Below are 13477 nucleotides of genomic sequence, written 5' to 3'. Positions count from 1 at the left end.
GATAGAATTTTAGAAGTGGATTATTGGGGTCCATGGGTAGGAACTTTTTGAGCCTGTTGATACGCATTGCCAACTGTTTTCCAGAAAGGTTATTTACTTCCACTGGCTCTATAATTGCTTGTCTCACTTATTACTTGCTAGCAGAAAGCAACATCTTTGATTAGGGTTAGGTGTAGGTTGGGAAGAATGAAACACCCTATGTTATTTCTAAAAATCAAAGTATTTATTAAATGACATCAATATGTGCCAGATATGGTTCCTGGTACTGAAGATACAGTAGTGAACAACAGAATTCCAGTTCCTGTCCTCTATGAGCTTACATTCTACCAGGTAGAAAAAATGCAATACGCAAGTAAATTAAATAGGATGTTAGAATGTAATAAGTGTTATAAAAAAAAGTAAATCAAGAAAGGGAGATGGACAGCATGAGTAGGGACAAAGAATGAGAGAGTGTTGCACAGTTTACACATACACTTGGGACACTGGAAATTTTTCCACCTTTGAGAACGTTTTTGGTTTCCTGTAAGAGGCTAGTTAGAAAGTAAATTAGAAAGTACGGAGCTCCAAAACTGAAATTTAATATTTGAGGAACTCTGGAATATTTGACTATAGAAAGTATTAAATGTAGGGTTTTGTTAGTTTTAATGAATTCCTATTGTTTTTTATTTTTATCCCACTTTAATTCATCTGTTAAAAACAACAGGCAGAACATGACTTTTACATCTCTGCTTTGCTTTACCTGTTAAAGGAGAGGAGCGAAAAAAAAAAAAAAAAAGACAAGAAAAAAAGGATTGTGGGTGGAGGGTGAGGGATAATAAGGGAAGGGAAGTAAACAAAAAAAAAGGGGAAATAGTGAAATAATTAGAAAGCCAGTTCAGGGCAAGTGTTAGTTACTGGCTGAAGGGAGACCTATCAGTCAGAGCGCTCTAGTGAATATGGTCCCGAGTACCCTTTCCAGGACTGTCCGGGGGTAACTCAGTCGTGCCATTCAGGCTACTAGAGTTAGATTTAAATCTGTTTCATTTCTGGATTAGATTTTTGCCAGAGAAATAAAAACATCCGTCATTTTGTATTTTGGCGAAAAAGCTTCCTTAAGCTTCCCTTGGTTCTTTGCAATTTCACCACTCTTCAAAGACTTCGCATTGCAGGGATCTCTTGTCGTCTATCTTAATTTTGGCATAATTGATAAGGACTTCAAAGCAAAGAGACTGAAGGGAAATTAGAAAGTTTTCAAACTTTGGGTCTTTTCACAGATTATTTATCAAAGATCTAGGTTTTTATCATATTTAAAAGTTTTTAAAATCACTTTTTTTCTGAGAAGAACTTACAGACATTCCCTAGTATGTTAATTATGCCTTTTTTGGTTTTTAAACTAGGGTTTATTGGTATACAAAATTCCATTTCGTAGATAAATGGGGTACATCTCAGAAGCTTTTATTGTACCAAGTATTAAAGATTAAAAACACAAAAATAAACATTTGGTATTGAAAACACTGCAAATTGCTAAGTCTAGTAATTTGGTAATTAAAAAACAAAATGGGCCAGAAATATTATGTATTTTAAAAGACATAAAAATAGTCATGGCACTATTGAAAGTAAGCAAATAGTAGGACCATTTTTTTTTTGTATGTTCTGAATTGAAAACAATTGCCTTAATTGTTATATAGAATTCTTTCTTCTCTGACTTTATCTTTACCAAATAAAATCTCTTAACTCATTCTTTTAAACCATGGACTTAAATTTAATTCAGGGAAAGACTATTAGATCTGTAGGCCCAGAAAAGATTGCCATATTAGCCATTGTCACATAAATCTTAATCTGTATTTCTACCATTTTAAGGAAGTTTGCTGTCACTAGTCTTGTCAGTGCTGGACATGATAGAGCATGGGAGTAGCAAAGCCTAGTGGGGGAGTAAAGTAATACTCAAGTTGAGCCAGAAAGACACTGAAAAAATTTGTCTCATAATCACATTCTAGTTAAGAGGACCCAAGACTAGGAAACTGGTCTCTTATTTACAGTCCAATATTATTTTCATCTCATCAAAGTTTGCTACTCTTGCAGGGGCTCAGGGGATGTGTTTTCATATAATTATTGGTTGCCATGGAGGCAACATTTGAAGTAACAAAGAAATGAACTTAAACCAGAGAGTGCTTAACATCTCTAAGGTCCAAATTATTCCCAGTCATGCTGGCTTGTACGAGATGATGTATATCATGTACCTAGAGGAGGGATTCATCCATTATAGATGCTAAATAAATGACACGTACTGCTATGATGGAAGACAGAAGATATTTCCAGTTATATATGGTTGCTTGGAGTGGGGAATATATAGAGAGAGATAACCAGCAGAAAAACATCCAACTCATAAAATCCTTTTCAATTATCTTAAAACACGTTACCCTAAAAATCCCATATATTTATAGTAAAGATATATTTTGAAAGCATATATTTTATATCAATATGCATAAATGTGATGAATGTTCCCATTAAAAGAAAACAACTTTCATATTAGATCATAAAGCAAAACTCAACTGTATGGGCATATAAGAATCACATCTAAAACAAAATAGCTCTGAAGTATTATATATAAAAGGATGACATAGGTGTATCAGATAAATAAAAAAATAAATGTTGCAAATATATCAATTTTTTAACCAAATAAGTGAATTTGGATTAAAAACAATCCCATTAAATAAGACAAAGAAAAGTACTTCATAGTGGTAAAGATAAGAAAAGCTGACACTTCTGTTGCACTATAATCACAACTGTATAAAACTGTATGTGTGTATAAGGGCTAGGTGACAACATGATAGATTGTAGTGATGAGATTATGAATTTTTTTCTAGTTGCACTTCCATTAATTTTGTATTGCATTATTAGTAATAACATGATGAAACTTCTTAAATTGAGTGTTGATTATACATTGAGAAATATGGAATAACTAGACCAAAACTTCTCAGTGATATCTCATTGCCAAAGAATAGACATTTGTTGAACAAAGACTTAGAGACGCACATATTTTCCATTCAGAGTTTACTAGTCTTTTTCTTGACCACCAAAATAATTTCAGCTATGTGATCCAATAGAAATTGTTGAGTCCATTCCAATTATATTGTGGTATAATGCCACCGTTGCTCTTATGTTATTCCTTGACTAGTGAGTAGTTACCTTCTCCCTCCATTTTTACAGCAATATGAGAACTGGAGGCCCAACCAGCCAGACAGCTTCTTTTCTGCTGGAGAAGACTGTGTTGTGATCATCTGGCATGAGAATGGCCAGTGGAATGATGTTCCCTGCAATTACCATCTCACCTATACCTGCAAGAAAGGAACAGGTAATGATTATCCCATTAATAATGTATACTTAATTTGCATTTCAATTATCAAGAGAATTCAGGAGGAATAAGCTTCATTCTTTGAGACACAAACTGAATACATCATGTATGTCATCTCTTGTTACTCTGGAATATTTCACTCTTTCGATACCATTGAAAAGTTTGTTTCCAGTAATATTCGCACCTTAGATTTCAGGTGCTTAAGATAACAATGTGGCATTAATGTAGCAATACTGACTGGTAATATCTTTAAGAAAAACGACTGCCGGCCCAAGGGCCCATAGACTTTTTTTCGTTTTGATGAGGAGAACATATTTTTAAAAATTAGTTGTCCACAGTTAAAAATTGGGCTATATAAAAAATAATCTGGATTTAAAAAAAGAAAATAAGAAGAGCTGGTTCCATTTAGCCCATGTTCAAGTTTGTCAGTGGAGAGCCACTCCCCTCCCGCTGCCATCTCTGGTGCCTGCCATCCTCATTCATTCCTGGCCCTGTTTTTGTGAGTTTGGGCCATAGTCCTGAAACACTATCTGAATGCATAATCCCGAATGTTGAGATCCCAAAAGATCAAAATCCCAAAGATGTAATTCTGGAAAAAATAATTTAAAAAAATTCTTTAAAAGACATTTATTAGGCCGGGCGCGGTGGCTCACGCTTGTAATCCTAGCTATCTGGGAGGCCGAGGCGGGCGGATTGTTTGAGCTCAGGAGTTCAAAACCGGCCGGAGCAAGAGCGAGACCCCGTCTCTACTAAAATAGAAAGAAATTAATTGGACAACTAAAAATATATAGAAAAAACTAGCCAGGCATGGTGCACATGCCTGTAGTCGCAGCTACTCGGGAGGCTGAGGCAGTAGGATCGCTTGAGCTCAGGAGTTTGAGGTTGCTGTGAGCTAGGCTGATGCCACGGCACTCTAGCCCGGGCAACATAGTGAGACTCTGTCTCAAAAAAAAAAAAGACATTTATTTATCTTTTAAAAAGGAAATTTATTGGAAAAACATATAAAAACATCATAGAACACTTGATAGGCCATTTTACACAACAAAATAAGCAACACTAACTTTCATATTTTTGTAAGCATGAACACTCAAGTATACTAATGACAGTTGCATAGGTATAACAGTTATGAGCAGACAGACAAGCTATGTTCATAAAGAAATAGGTCAAAAAGTGAAACGTATAAATGCATATCACTATGGTTGGTAATGGTGTGCACCCAGCTTTATAACTGTGGTCATCTGAAATACTGTGACTGACGATAGAAGTCTTTTGACAACATCAGTCAAAAACTGAGATAGGTAGTAATTCCACCTAACATGATACAACTAACATGATGAGACTACCCTATGTACAACCGAAAACTCACTAATCCCTTCCCTAGAATTTTGCTTTCGGGATTTCAACGTCTGAGATTTTAAGTCTTTTGGGATTAAGATTTTGGGGTTTTAGATATTAGGGATTTTGATCTTTTGGAATTTCAACATGTCGGATTATGGCATTCAAGATTGTGTCTTTTGGGATTCTGATCAGCACTGGTTTTTGTTAACTGTCAGGTCTCTGTTGGCATTTGAGGTCTTTAATCATTCCCTTAGAAGCTTATTTTATGCTTAGAAACCATAGAACATAAATGCCATCCCTACGTCTGTAGTTGAATATCTACAAGACATGATAAAATAAAAACATTTGTAATGTAAATTCCATGAGAATTGTTTAGTTAATATTCAACAGAAAATATTTAAAAAGCAAAATTTTAAAAATATGTTGTGTTTATCATTGGCCAATATGTTTGAATTTCTGATACATGCTGTATATAGACTTACTCCCTAAACAAATAGAAATTCTATAAAAATTTTTTAACCTGTTTGCAATTGATAATGGTGTTAAAGTATGAATATTCAGTCCCTAGACTCAGACTTTTACCTACCTCAAATAGAAGTACAAAGTACGAGTGTTAAATATAACCTATTTGAGTTATTTGTCTTTGAATAAAAAAATAAAAAAATAAAATTAAATGCTCTATAAGTATTTTTTAGGAAGACTTAAACACCAATAATGAGAAATTTTCTTAGAAGAAAGAGAATACTAAGATACATAAAGCCATAGTCTCACATGAAACTCAGGTGTTAGCAATGACTACATTATTCTGCTATTTTCTCATCCAAGGTAGAATTTATTTTCGATATCCTTTCTACATGAGAAGCTTTTCTGACTATGTGCCTTACTTCAGCACTTCTGTAATGGGACACATAAAAATAGCAAATCAAGTATTTGCTATTTTTCTTTTACCAGTGTAAAAAGTCTTTAATAAGCTGTTTGTCTTTATCCAAATGTCATGTTTGCTTTCTTAGACCTCCAAATGGTTCCTGGATTCATGCTTTTTATTTTATAATTAAATAGTCTTGTATTTCCTACGTTATTTTTTCTTATAGTAGAGTTTCTCAATAGCAGCACTGTTGACATTTTGGGTTGGATAATTCTTTATTGTGGGAGGCTGTCCTGTGCATTGCAGCATGTTTGACATCATGCCTGCCCTCTATGTACTGAATGCCAGTAGCACCCTTCCTGCTTCACATCCCTGCCTCACTGTGACAAGGAAAAACGTCTCCAGACATTGCCAAATGTCTCCAGGACAGTGGTGAGGTGTGGGGGGAAAAAGAGACAAAATTGTCCCAGGTTGAGAACCACTGCCCTATAGCCTAAAAAAGATTCACAAAAGCAGCATTATTGTTTACATTTCCCAGTGGGGAATGAGTTTTATAAAATGTTGGCTCTACCTTATTAAGAAGAGGAAAAAAACCTATTCTTATATTTTATCTCCCTACTGGCTGATTTTTATTTACGTGCAATCAATTCTTTGCTAATCAGTTCTCTAGAGAATTTTATAAATGTTTATAGACTTTTGTAAAAGATATTATTTTCTCCTTTTAGATATTTAAAGCCAGCAGACCTAAGCAGTTCTTCTTTTAATTAACTATTAAATACTTGTAGAGTATTATAATATACACAGAAGTGTTATTTTTTAAAAAAGAATACGTGAATACATATTATTCATACATCTTTGTAGTATCCTGTGGGTTCCTCCCAATCCCATCCATTAACTTCCTAACTCCCACCAGATATAATGATTTATTTCCCTTGCTTTTCCCTTTAATATTATTATATATGCTTGCATTCCTAAACAACAGATTGTTTAGATTTGCACATTTTTTAACTTTATGTAAGTGGAATCCTACTGTATATATTCTGCACCTTGCTTTTTTTTGTTGAGCATTATGTTTGTGAGATGTCTTCATGTTGATGCATGTAGCTGCATGTTCTTTGTTTCTGTTGTTGTATAGCATTCCATTTATGACCATACAATATTTTATTTATCAATTTTCCTGTCAGTGGACATTCGAGTTATATTCAGTGTCTTTGCTATTATAAACAATGTTTCTATGAACATTCTTGAACTTGTTTTTGGTACGCTTTTGTTGAGTTCCTGTAGGGTGTATTTTCAAGAGTAAAGTTGCTGAGTCATAGGATATATGTACCATCAAATTTACTAAAAATTGCCAAATTATTTTCCAAAGTGGTTGTACCAATTTGCACTCCCACCAGCAATGTGTGATAGATCCTGTTACTCCACATCTTCTCCAACATTTGATATTATCGGACTTTGAAATTTTTGCCAATCTGGTGGGTATAAAATGTTATCTTTTGTGATTTAATTTGAATTTTTTATACTTCTCCCTGAATATCTTTTCATGTACTTACAGGTCATTTGTAGCTCTTCTTTTGTAAAATTTCTGTTCATATTTTTGGTTATTTTTGAAAATTGGTTGTTTATCTTTTACATATTGATTTGTAAGAGTTCTTTTTACATTCTGGTTACTAATCCCTTAATAATTTTATAAGGTGCAAATATCTTCCCCCAGTTTTTGGTGAACAGAATTCTTAATTGTATTGAATTTTCCTTTACAGTCTAAACCTTTTTGTATCGTAAGAAATCTTTACCTACCCTAAAGTCAAAAAGATATTCTATATTGTTTTCTAAATGTTTTATAGTTTTGCCTGTTGCATTTATATATTCCAACCATCTAGAATTTATTTTGAATGTATTCTCTGAGGTAGAGAACCAAATACATTTTTTTTGTATGAATATCCAATATCCAAGTGAAAAGACTACATTTTCTCCCTGCTCTGCCATGTTGCTTCTGTTAAATATCAAGCATGTATATGTGGATCTCTTTCTGCTCTATTTTCCTATCCTTGCTAATACCACATTCTCTGGATTATTTTGGCTTTTTAATAAGTATTCATATATGAATAATTTTAGAAGAAATCTATACAATTCTCTCTTCACAATTATAAAAACAACTCCTGATTTGTCAGCATAGCACAAAATCAAGTATAATAAATTATCTAATTGATCATTTTTAACCTTCTATTAAAAAATCGGTCTCATTCTTTCTGATACTTGCTAGTATCTGGACCCTAATGCGGGCATTCCTACATAAAAGTAGTATACAGGTATGCAATTTTGGGTCAAGCAGAAGTAAATTAGAGGAACTAAATATTTAAATTAAACCCAAATTTGTCATTGCACAAAAATATAGCTGTAAACAGCCTTGTGAATATGTAAATAAATTTAACAGTTGTAAACTTTTAATATTAGGATGTTGACATCCAAACATCTTAGTACCAAGGTTTCTGGTAATCTTTCTCCCACTGGAGATTTATATTATTTCATGAGAGAATATGGCATGTTTTTGTGGGCCTGTGGTGTCAGAATTTTTAAACTATGGATAAGAAATTCCATTTAGGGAAAATTATATTTAAGTTACATTTTTATTAGAGATATATAGAAAAAATAATTTAATAAAAGTTGATTTTAATATACTATTAAAATAAGTATATTAATATTTAATAAAACTATGTTAATCAAATTCAATTGAATCAATTTCTCAGCTTCTTGAATTTCAAATCAAAAGGTTTCTTTTACTTTTACTTCTTTTTTATTATTTCTGCTATTGCTAAGTTTGTTGATATTTAGAATTTTTCATTGTAAATTTAAAATGATGGTTAAAAATTACAAAATTACCCTCATTTACCCTTATCAAGAGTTTAAATTTATGTTTTTTATGGTAATTACAAAACTGAGTCATGAACATTATGCTCTCTTTCCCCGGTCTCAATACAGAAGACAGAAAATAGCAAATAAACAAATGGAACCAGAAGAGATTTTATTTATATTTAGGAATATATGTCCATATTTCAAAATTACGATGGTATTATAGATTGTAAGTTTTTCCAGGGAGGAAATGGTAATAGTGAATTGTTACAAATCTATTACTCTCCCAAGTGAAGGTGGGTAATAAAAACTTATGAATGGTGATGAAGGCAATACCAATAGGCCACTGGCTGACATGAGATAGATGCTTTTTAATTTGGAATTTATTTTAGAAAAATGACTCTACCAGATGGATAGGTGAATATATAACCATTTAGCCTCATGGATTTTTAATAAACCACAATTCAAGATGACATAATCTGAGATTCAAACGAGGCCCAAGAGGCTCAACATTGAATGTTTTCTTGAAAAATTTCAACTTCTTAATTCTAAATGATTGTTTCTAACGAAGGTAATTGGTTGATATTATAGAGAGAGAAAGAGAAAAATAAGAGATTCATACCAGTTGAAATACTTAGATTATTTGAAAATAACCCAATGTGCTTTTCTTTAGTTGCTTGTGGCCAGCCCCCTGTTGTAGAAAATGCCAAGACCTTTGGAAAGATGAAACCTCGTTATGAAATCAACTCCCTGATTAGATATCACTGCAAAGATGGTTTCATTCAACGCCACCTTCCAACTATCCGGTGCCTAGGAAATGGAAGATGGGCTATGCCTAAAATTACCTGCATGAACCGTAAGTGGTCCTTTAGAAAGAATGGACAACCGTGCCATAACAACTACTAGACATCCTCATTTTACGGCTGTGGTATCAGTAGTTTAGGGTATGGAGCAAGTAATATTGTTGTGTTTTCTTTCTTTCTTTCCTTCTTTCTTTCCTTTCATGTAGCATCTGCATACCAAAGGACTTATTCTAAGAAATATTTTAAAAATTCCTCATCAGAAAAGGACAATTCATCAAATACATCAAAACATGAACATCGTTGGATCCGGAGATGGCAGGAGTCGAGGCGCTGATCCCTAAAATGGCGAACGTGTGTGTTCATCATTTCAGCCAAAGTCCTAACTCCCTGTGCCTTTCCTACCACCTCGAGAAGTATTATCAATTGGTTTGGAGTTTTGGATCACCGTCCAGTCATTTTGGGTTGCTGTGCTCCCAAAACATTTTAAATGAAAGTATTGGCATTCAAAAAGAAAGCAAGCAAAATGAAAGAAAATAAGGGCAGAAAATAACCATTTGCAGCCTATCTAATTTTTTTAGTTTTCTATTTGCCACTGGTGCAGACCATTCCGTGATGTATACCAGCCTACTGTACTATTTAAAACGCTCAATTTCAGCACCCATGGCCATGTAAATAAGATGATTTAATGTTGATTTTAATCCTGTATATAAAATAAAAAGTCACAATGAGTTCAGGCATATTTAATAATGATTATGGAGCCTTAGAGGTCTTTAATCATTGGTTTGGCTGCTTTTATGTAGTTTGTTTAGGCTGGAAATGGTTTCACTTGCCCTTTGACTGCCAGCAAGACTGAGGATGGCTTTTCCTGGACAGCTAGCAAACACAAAATCTTGTAGGTCATTGCACCCATCTCAGCCATGGGTGCAGTTTGCTTCCACGTGATGCTGAAGCCTGCCTAATGGGATCCCGATGGAACTAGGGACTCCAATGTGGAACTCTTCTTTGCTGCATTTCTTTTTCCTCACTTACAAGAAAGGCCTGAATGGAGGACTTTTCTATGACCAGGAGCATTTTTTAGGGGTCAAAGTGCTAATTATTAACTCAACCAGGTCTACTTTTTAATGGCTTTCATAACACTAACTCGTAAGGTTACAGATCAACGCATTTCAAATGGATATAGACCTAGGGTTCTGGAGGGTGGGGGATTGTTAAAACAACACACATGCAAAAAAAAAGAAATTTTGTATATATAACCATTTTAATCTTTTATAAAGTTTTGAATGTTCATGTATGAATGCTGCAGCTGTGAAGCATACATAAATAAATGAAGTAAGCCATACTGATTTAATTTATTGGATGTTATTTTGCCCAAGACCTGAAAATTGACATAGTATGGTAGTTATTTTTCAGTGTTAGCCTTTATACTTTTCCTCACACAGTTTGGAACCATATAATATAGGTACTTTGTCCCTGATTAAATAATGTGATGGATAGAATGCATCAAGTGTTTATTATGAAAAGAGTGGAAAAGTGTATAGCTTTCAGCTAATGGTGTTTGCCCATTCTAAGCAAGGAGCATATATATAGAAATAGTGTGGGCATTTCTTCCTGTTAGGTGGAATGTATGTGTTGGCATTTCTCCTCATCTCTTCCCACTGCATTTTGTCCCCTTTATTTGAATAAAGTGACTGCTGAAGATGACTTTGAATCATTATCCACTTAATGTAATGTATAAGGAAAAACTTGTAATGGAAAGAAAAACTCTTTCCCAAATTTCAGTTAGATCAACTTTGAGAAGACTGGATGACAAGTAAAGTGCAAATAGAAAAATAGAAAAGAACAGAGAGGGGTCTCCCCAACATTGATTCTTTTTCATGAAACCTTCTTTAGCTTAGAAGGAGCAACTTAGCTATAATCATACACAGCATCCTTAAGCAAGTTCCCTTGGTTGTTGCATTAAATGTAATCCACCCTTAGGTGTTCTAGAGCACAGAATAACACTGTGTTGACCTATTAGGTTTTTATTTTTCTTTTCTCATTACAATGCACATAATACTTTCCTGTATTTATATAACGTGTATAGTGTAAAATGTGAATGACCTTTTTTTTGTGAATGAAAATCTAAAATCTTTGTAACTTTTTATATCTGCTTTTGTTTCACCAAAGAAACCTAAAATCCTTCTTTTACTATACTGTGACTGGTCTGGTTATTTACAACTTTAAACTCTAATGTGCACCAACATTTTTACATTCTGGTTCCATCATGGAGAACAAGCTGCTGGCTTGGATGAAATGACTTTGTGGCTAGCAAAGAAATGATTATACACCTACCTGCAAATATTGATATAGGAATGATTTAATCTAAATAGTATGCATTAAGCTCAAATATGAAAGAAATCTGCAATAGGAAAAGTGATAGCTCACATTACAGAATGCATCTTATGAACCAGGCCAAATGTTTTACATGCTTATCTCACAAAAAGTATATGAAAGAGGTACATAATGAGGTGCATGACTGATGAGGAATCAGGCATAGAAGCTCAAGTTATTTGTCCAAAGTCACACAGGTAGTGTGGAAGCAGGTAATTTCTTTAGCCTGCATGATATTCTCAAGAAAAAATATAAAATATTATGTTCCTGATTGTTACACATTTAGGTGGTTAATTTATTGGCTAAATGGTCATATCTAAATAATTATCAGAAAATGTCAAAAATATAAGGTTCTCATCCATTCAGATATCCACCCATTCCTTTATTTTTCATTCATTCACTATCTATTAAGTATCTACTCTGTTCCAGACACTGTAATAGGCCCTGACGATTCAGCGGTGAATGAGCTAGATAGGTCTCTGCCCACATAAAGTCTTTATACTGGCTGCATCCCTTGGGAATTAACTTACTTAGAGCTCATTCTAGTTAATATCTTTATTGATGATCTGGAAAAACAAATCCATTATATGCTCTACAATTGTATAGAATATATTATATAATTCAAAGGTGAGTTGAAGATGATTTTGAAGTTCTTTCCTGGAATGTCAAAAATATGCAGGAAGTGGTGCACGAATAGATGTAGGAAAGAAGAGCTTCTTTTCCTTTCTCAGCTTGTCCTTTTAGCGTACACTCTGTCTACCTTTTACACAGAACTTTGAATAGAAATGATCTAAGGGAATATATAAGAATTTGCATTATTTGTGCATGTATTCCCTTATTAGATTTATAAATGTATTATTTATTGATTGATCAAGGTACAAATAATAGAATCTGTGAGGCATGCAGAATACTGGGACACAGTGAGAAATTTAAGGAGACTTGCACCATTCAAAGTCACCAGAGGTGGTTCTCTATCCACTTTTAAAGGTTAAATGGCATATCAAGGAGAAGAATGTGCCCCTGCCCTTGGGGGCTATTTAAGAAGAGGTAGTCTTCCAGGCTAGTTAAAATGCAAAAGAGGTAAGAGAGATTGTATAGGGAGGGATGCATCATGTTAATGTGATAGTAAACTGGGTCGGCCATGAGCTATTTGCCTAAAAATAATATCATGTACAATAAACGTATGGAGTTTGGAAATGAACAGAAAAAAAATGAAATAGGTTGTTAAAAAGTTCAGAGTTGATTTTGTGTATGACTATTTTCCAAGAAAAAAACCTATGAGAGAAAATATATTCTAGATAAAGGCAAAAGATGTTATTATCAAGTGGCTAAAGACTCGATGACGACTGTAACATTTTTAATGTGTTTATTTTTGTGTTCCCTAATGTTAGAAGGACAGTGAAATGGCTTTTGAAGAAAAAGGCCTGCAGTGATGTGTTAGCACTTTGTTCATCTTTCTTTTTATTGTGCTGTAATTCACATTTGCTAAACAACTCAGAATTCACCCAAATGATCCTTTCTAAAACAAATCTAAACAGAAAGTTTATAAAGGTCTTTGAATGAGTCATTCAAGATTATATTAATATAATCATTTCCCATTATTACTCATTTTGTATGTTTAGATCCCAGCTGGACAAGAAAGAGCAAATGCCAAAATAGAACAAGAATGGTTTTGTTCAGGTGTGTACAGAATAAGCAAAGTCTGGGTTTTAATTAGAATTTAATTCAGTTTTGTCTGAGCTCATCAAATGGTCCCTGCTGAAGATCAAGAGTTTATTGCCTTAAGCAGTAAATCTTAAATGATTTTTGATAGTATTTACTCTAAAATAAAATTTTAAAACTATGTACATTTCACACTTTAAGTTGGCAACAAAAAACTTTCATCATAAAGTTAGATAATTATAGAGGATATTATTT

General features: G+C 33.6%; 1 protein-coding gene across 4 annotated transcripts in view; it reads left to right on the top strand.

Annotated features, from left to right (window-relative positions):
* VCAN (versican) overlaps positions 1-10538 on the top strand; it is a 113687-nt gene extending 103149 nt beyond the window's left edge. For all 4 annotated transcript variants that reach the window (XM_012638475.1, XM_012638473.1, XM_012638474.1 and 1 more), the window contains 3 exons: positions 3190-3334; positions 9061-9243; positions 9397-10538. In XM_012638475.1, the coding sequence (XP_012493929.1) occupies positions 3190-3334; positions 9061-9243; positions 9397-9524 (456 nt within the window). In that variant the 3' untranslated portion in view covers positions 9525-10538. The remainder of the gene's footprint in view (positions 1-3189; positions 3335-9060; positions 9244-9396) is intronic.
* Positions 10539-13477: the final 2939 nt, after the last annotated feature.

Source organism: Propithecus coquereli, unplaced genomic scaffold (assembly GCF_000956105.1).
Source record: "Propithecus coquereli isolate 6110/MARCELLA unplaced genomic scaffold, Pcoq_1.0 Scaffold13, whole genome shotgun sequence".
Taxonomy (NCBI): Eukaryota; Metazoa; Chordata; class Mammalia; order Primates; family Indriidae; genus Propithecus; species Propithecus coquereli.
Note: the sequence above shows the minus strand (reverse complement) of the source record. Positions and strands in the feature narration are given on the sequence as shown.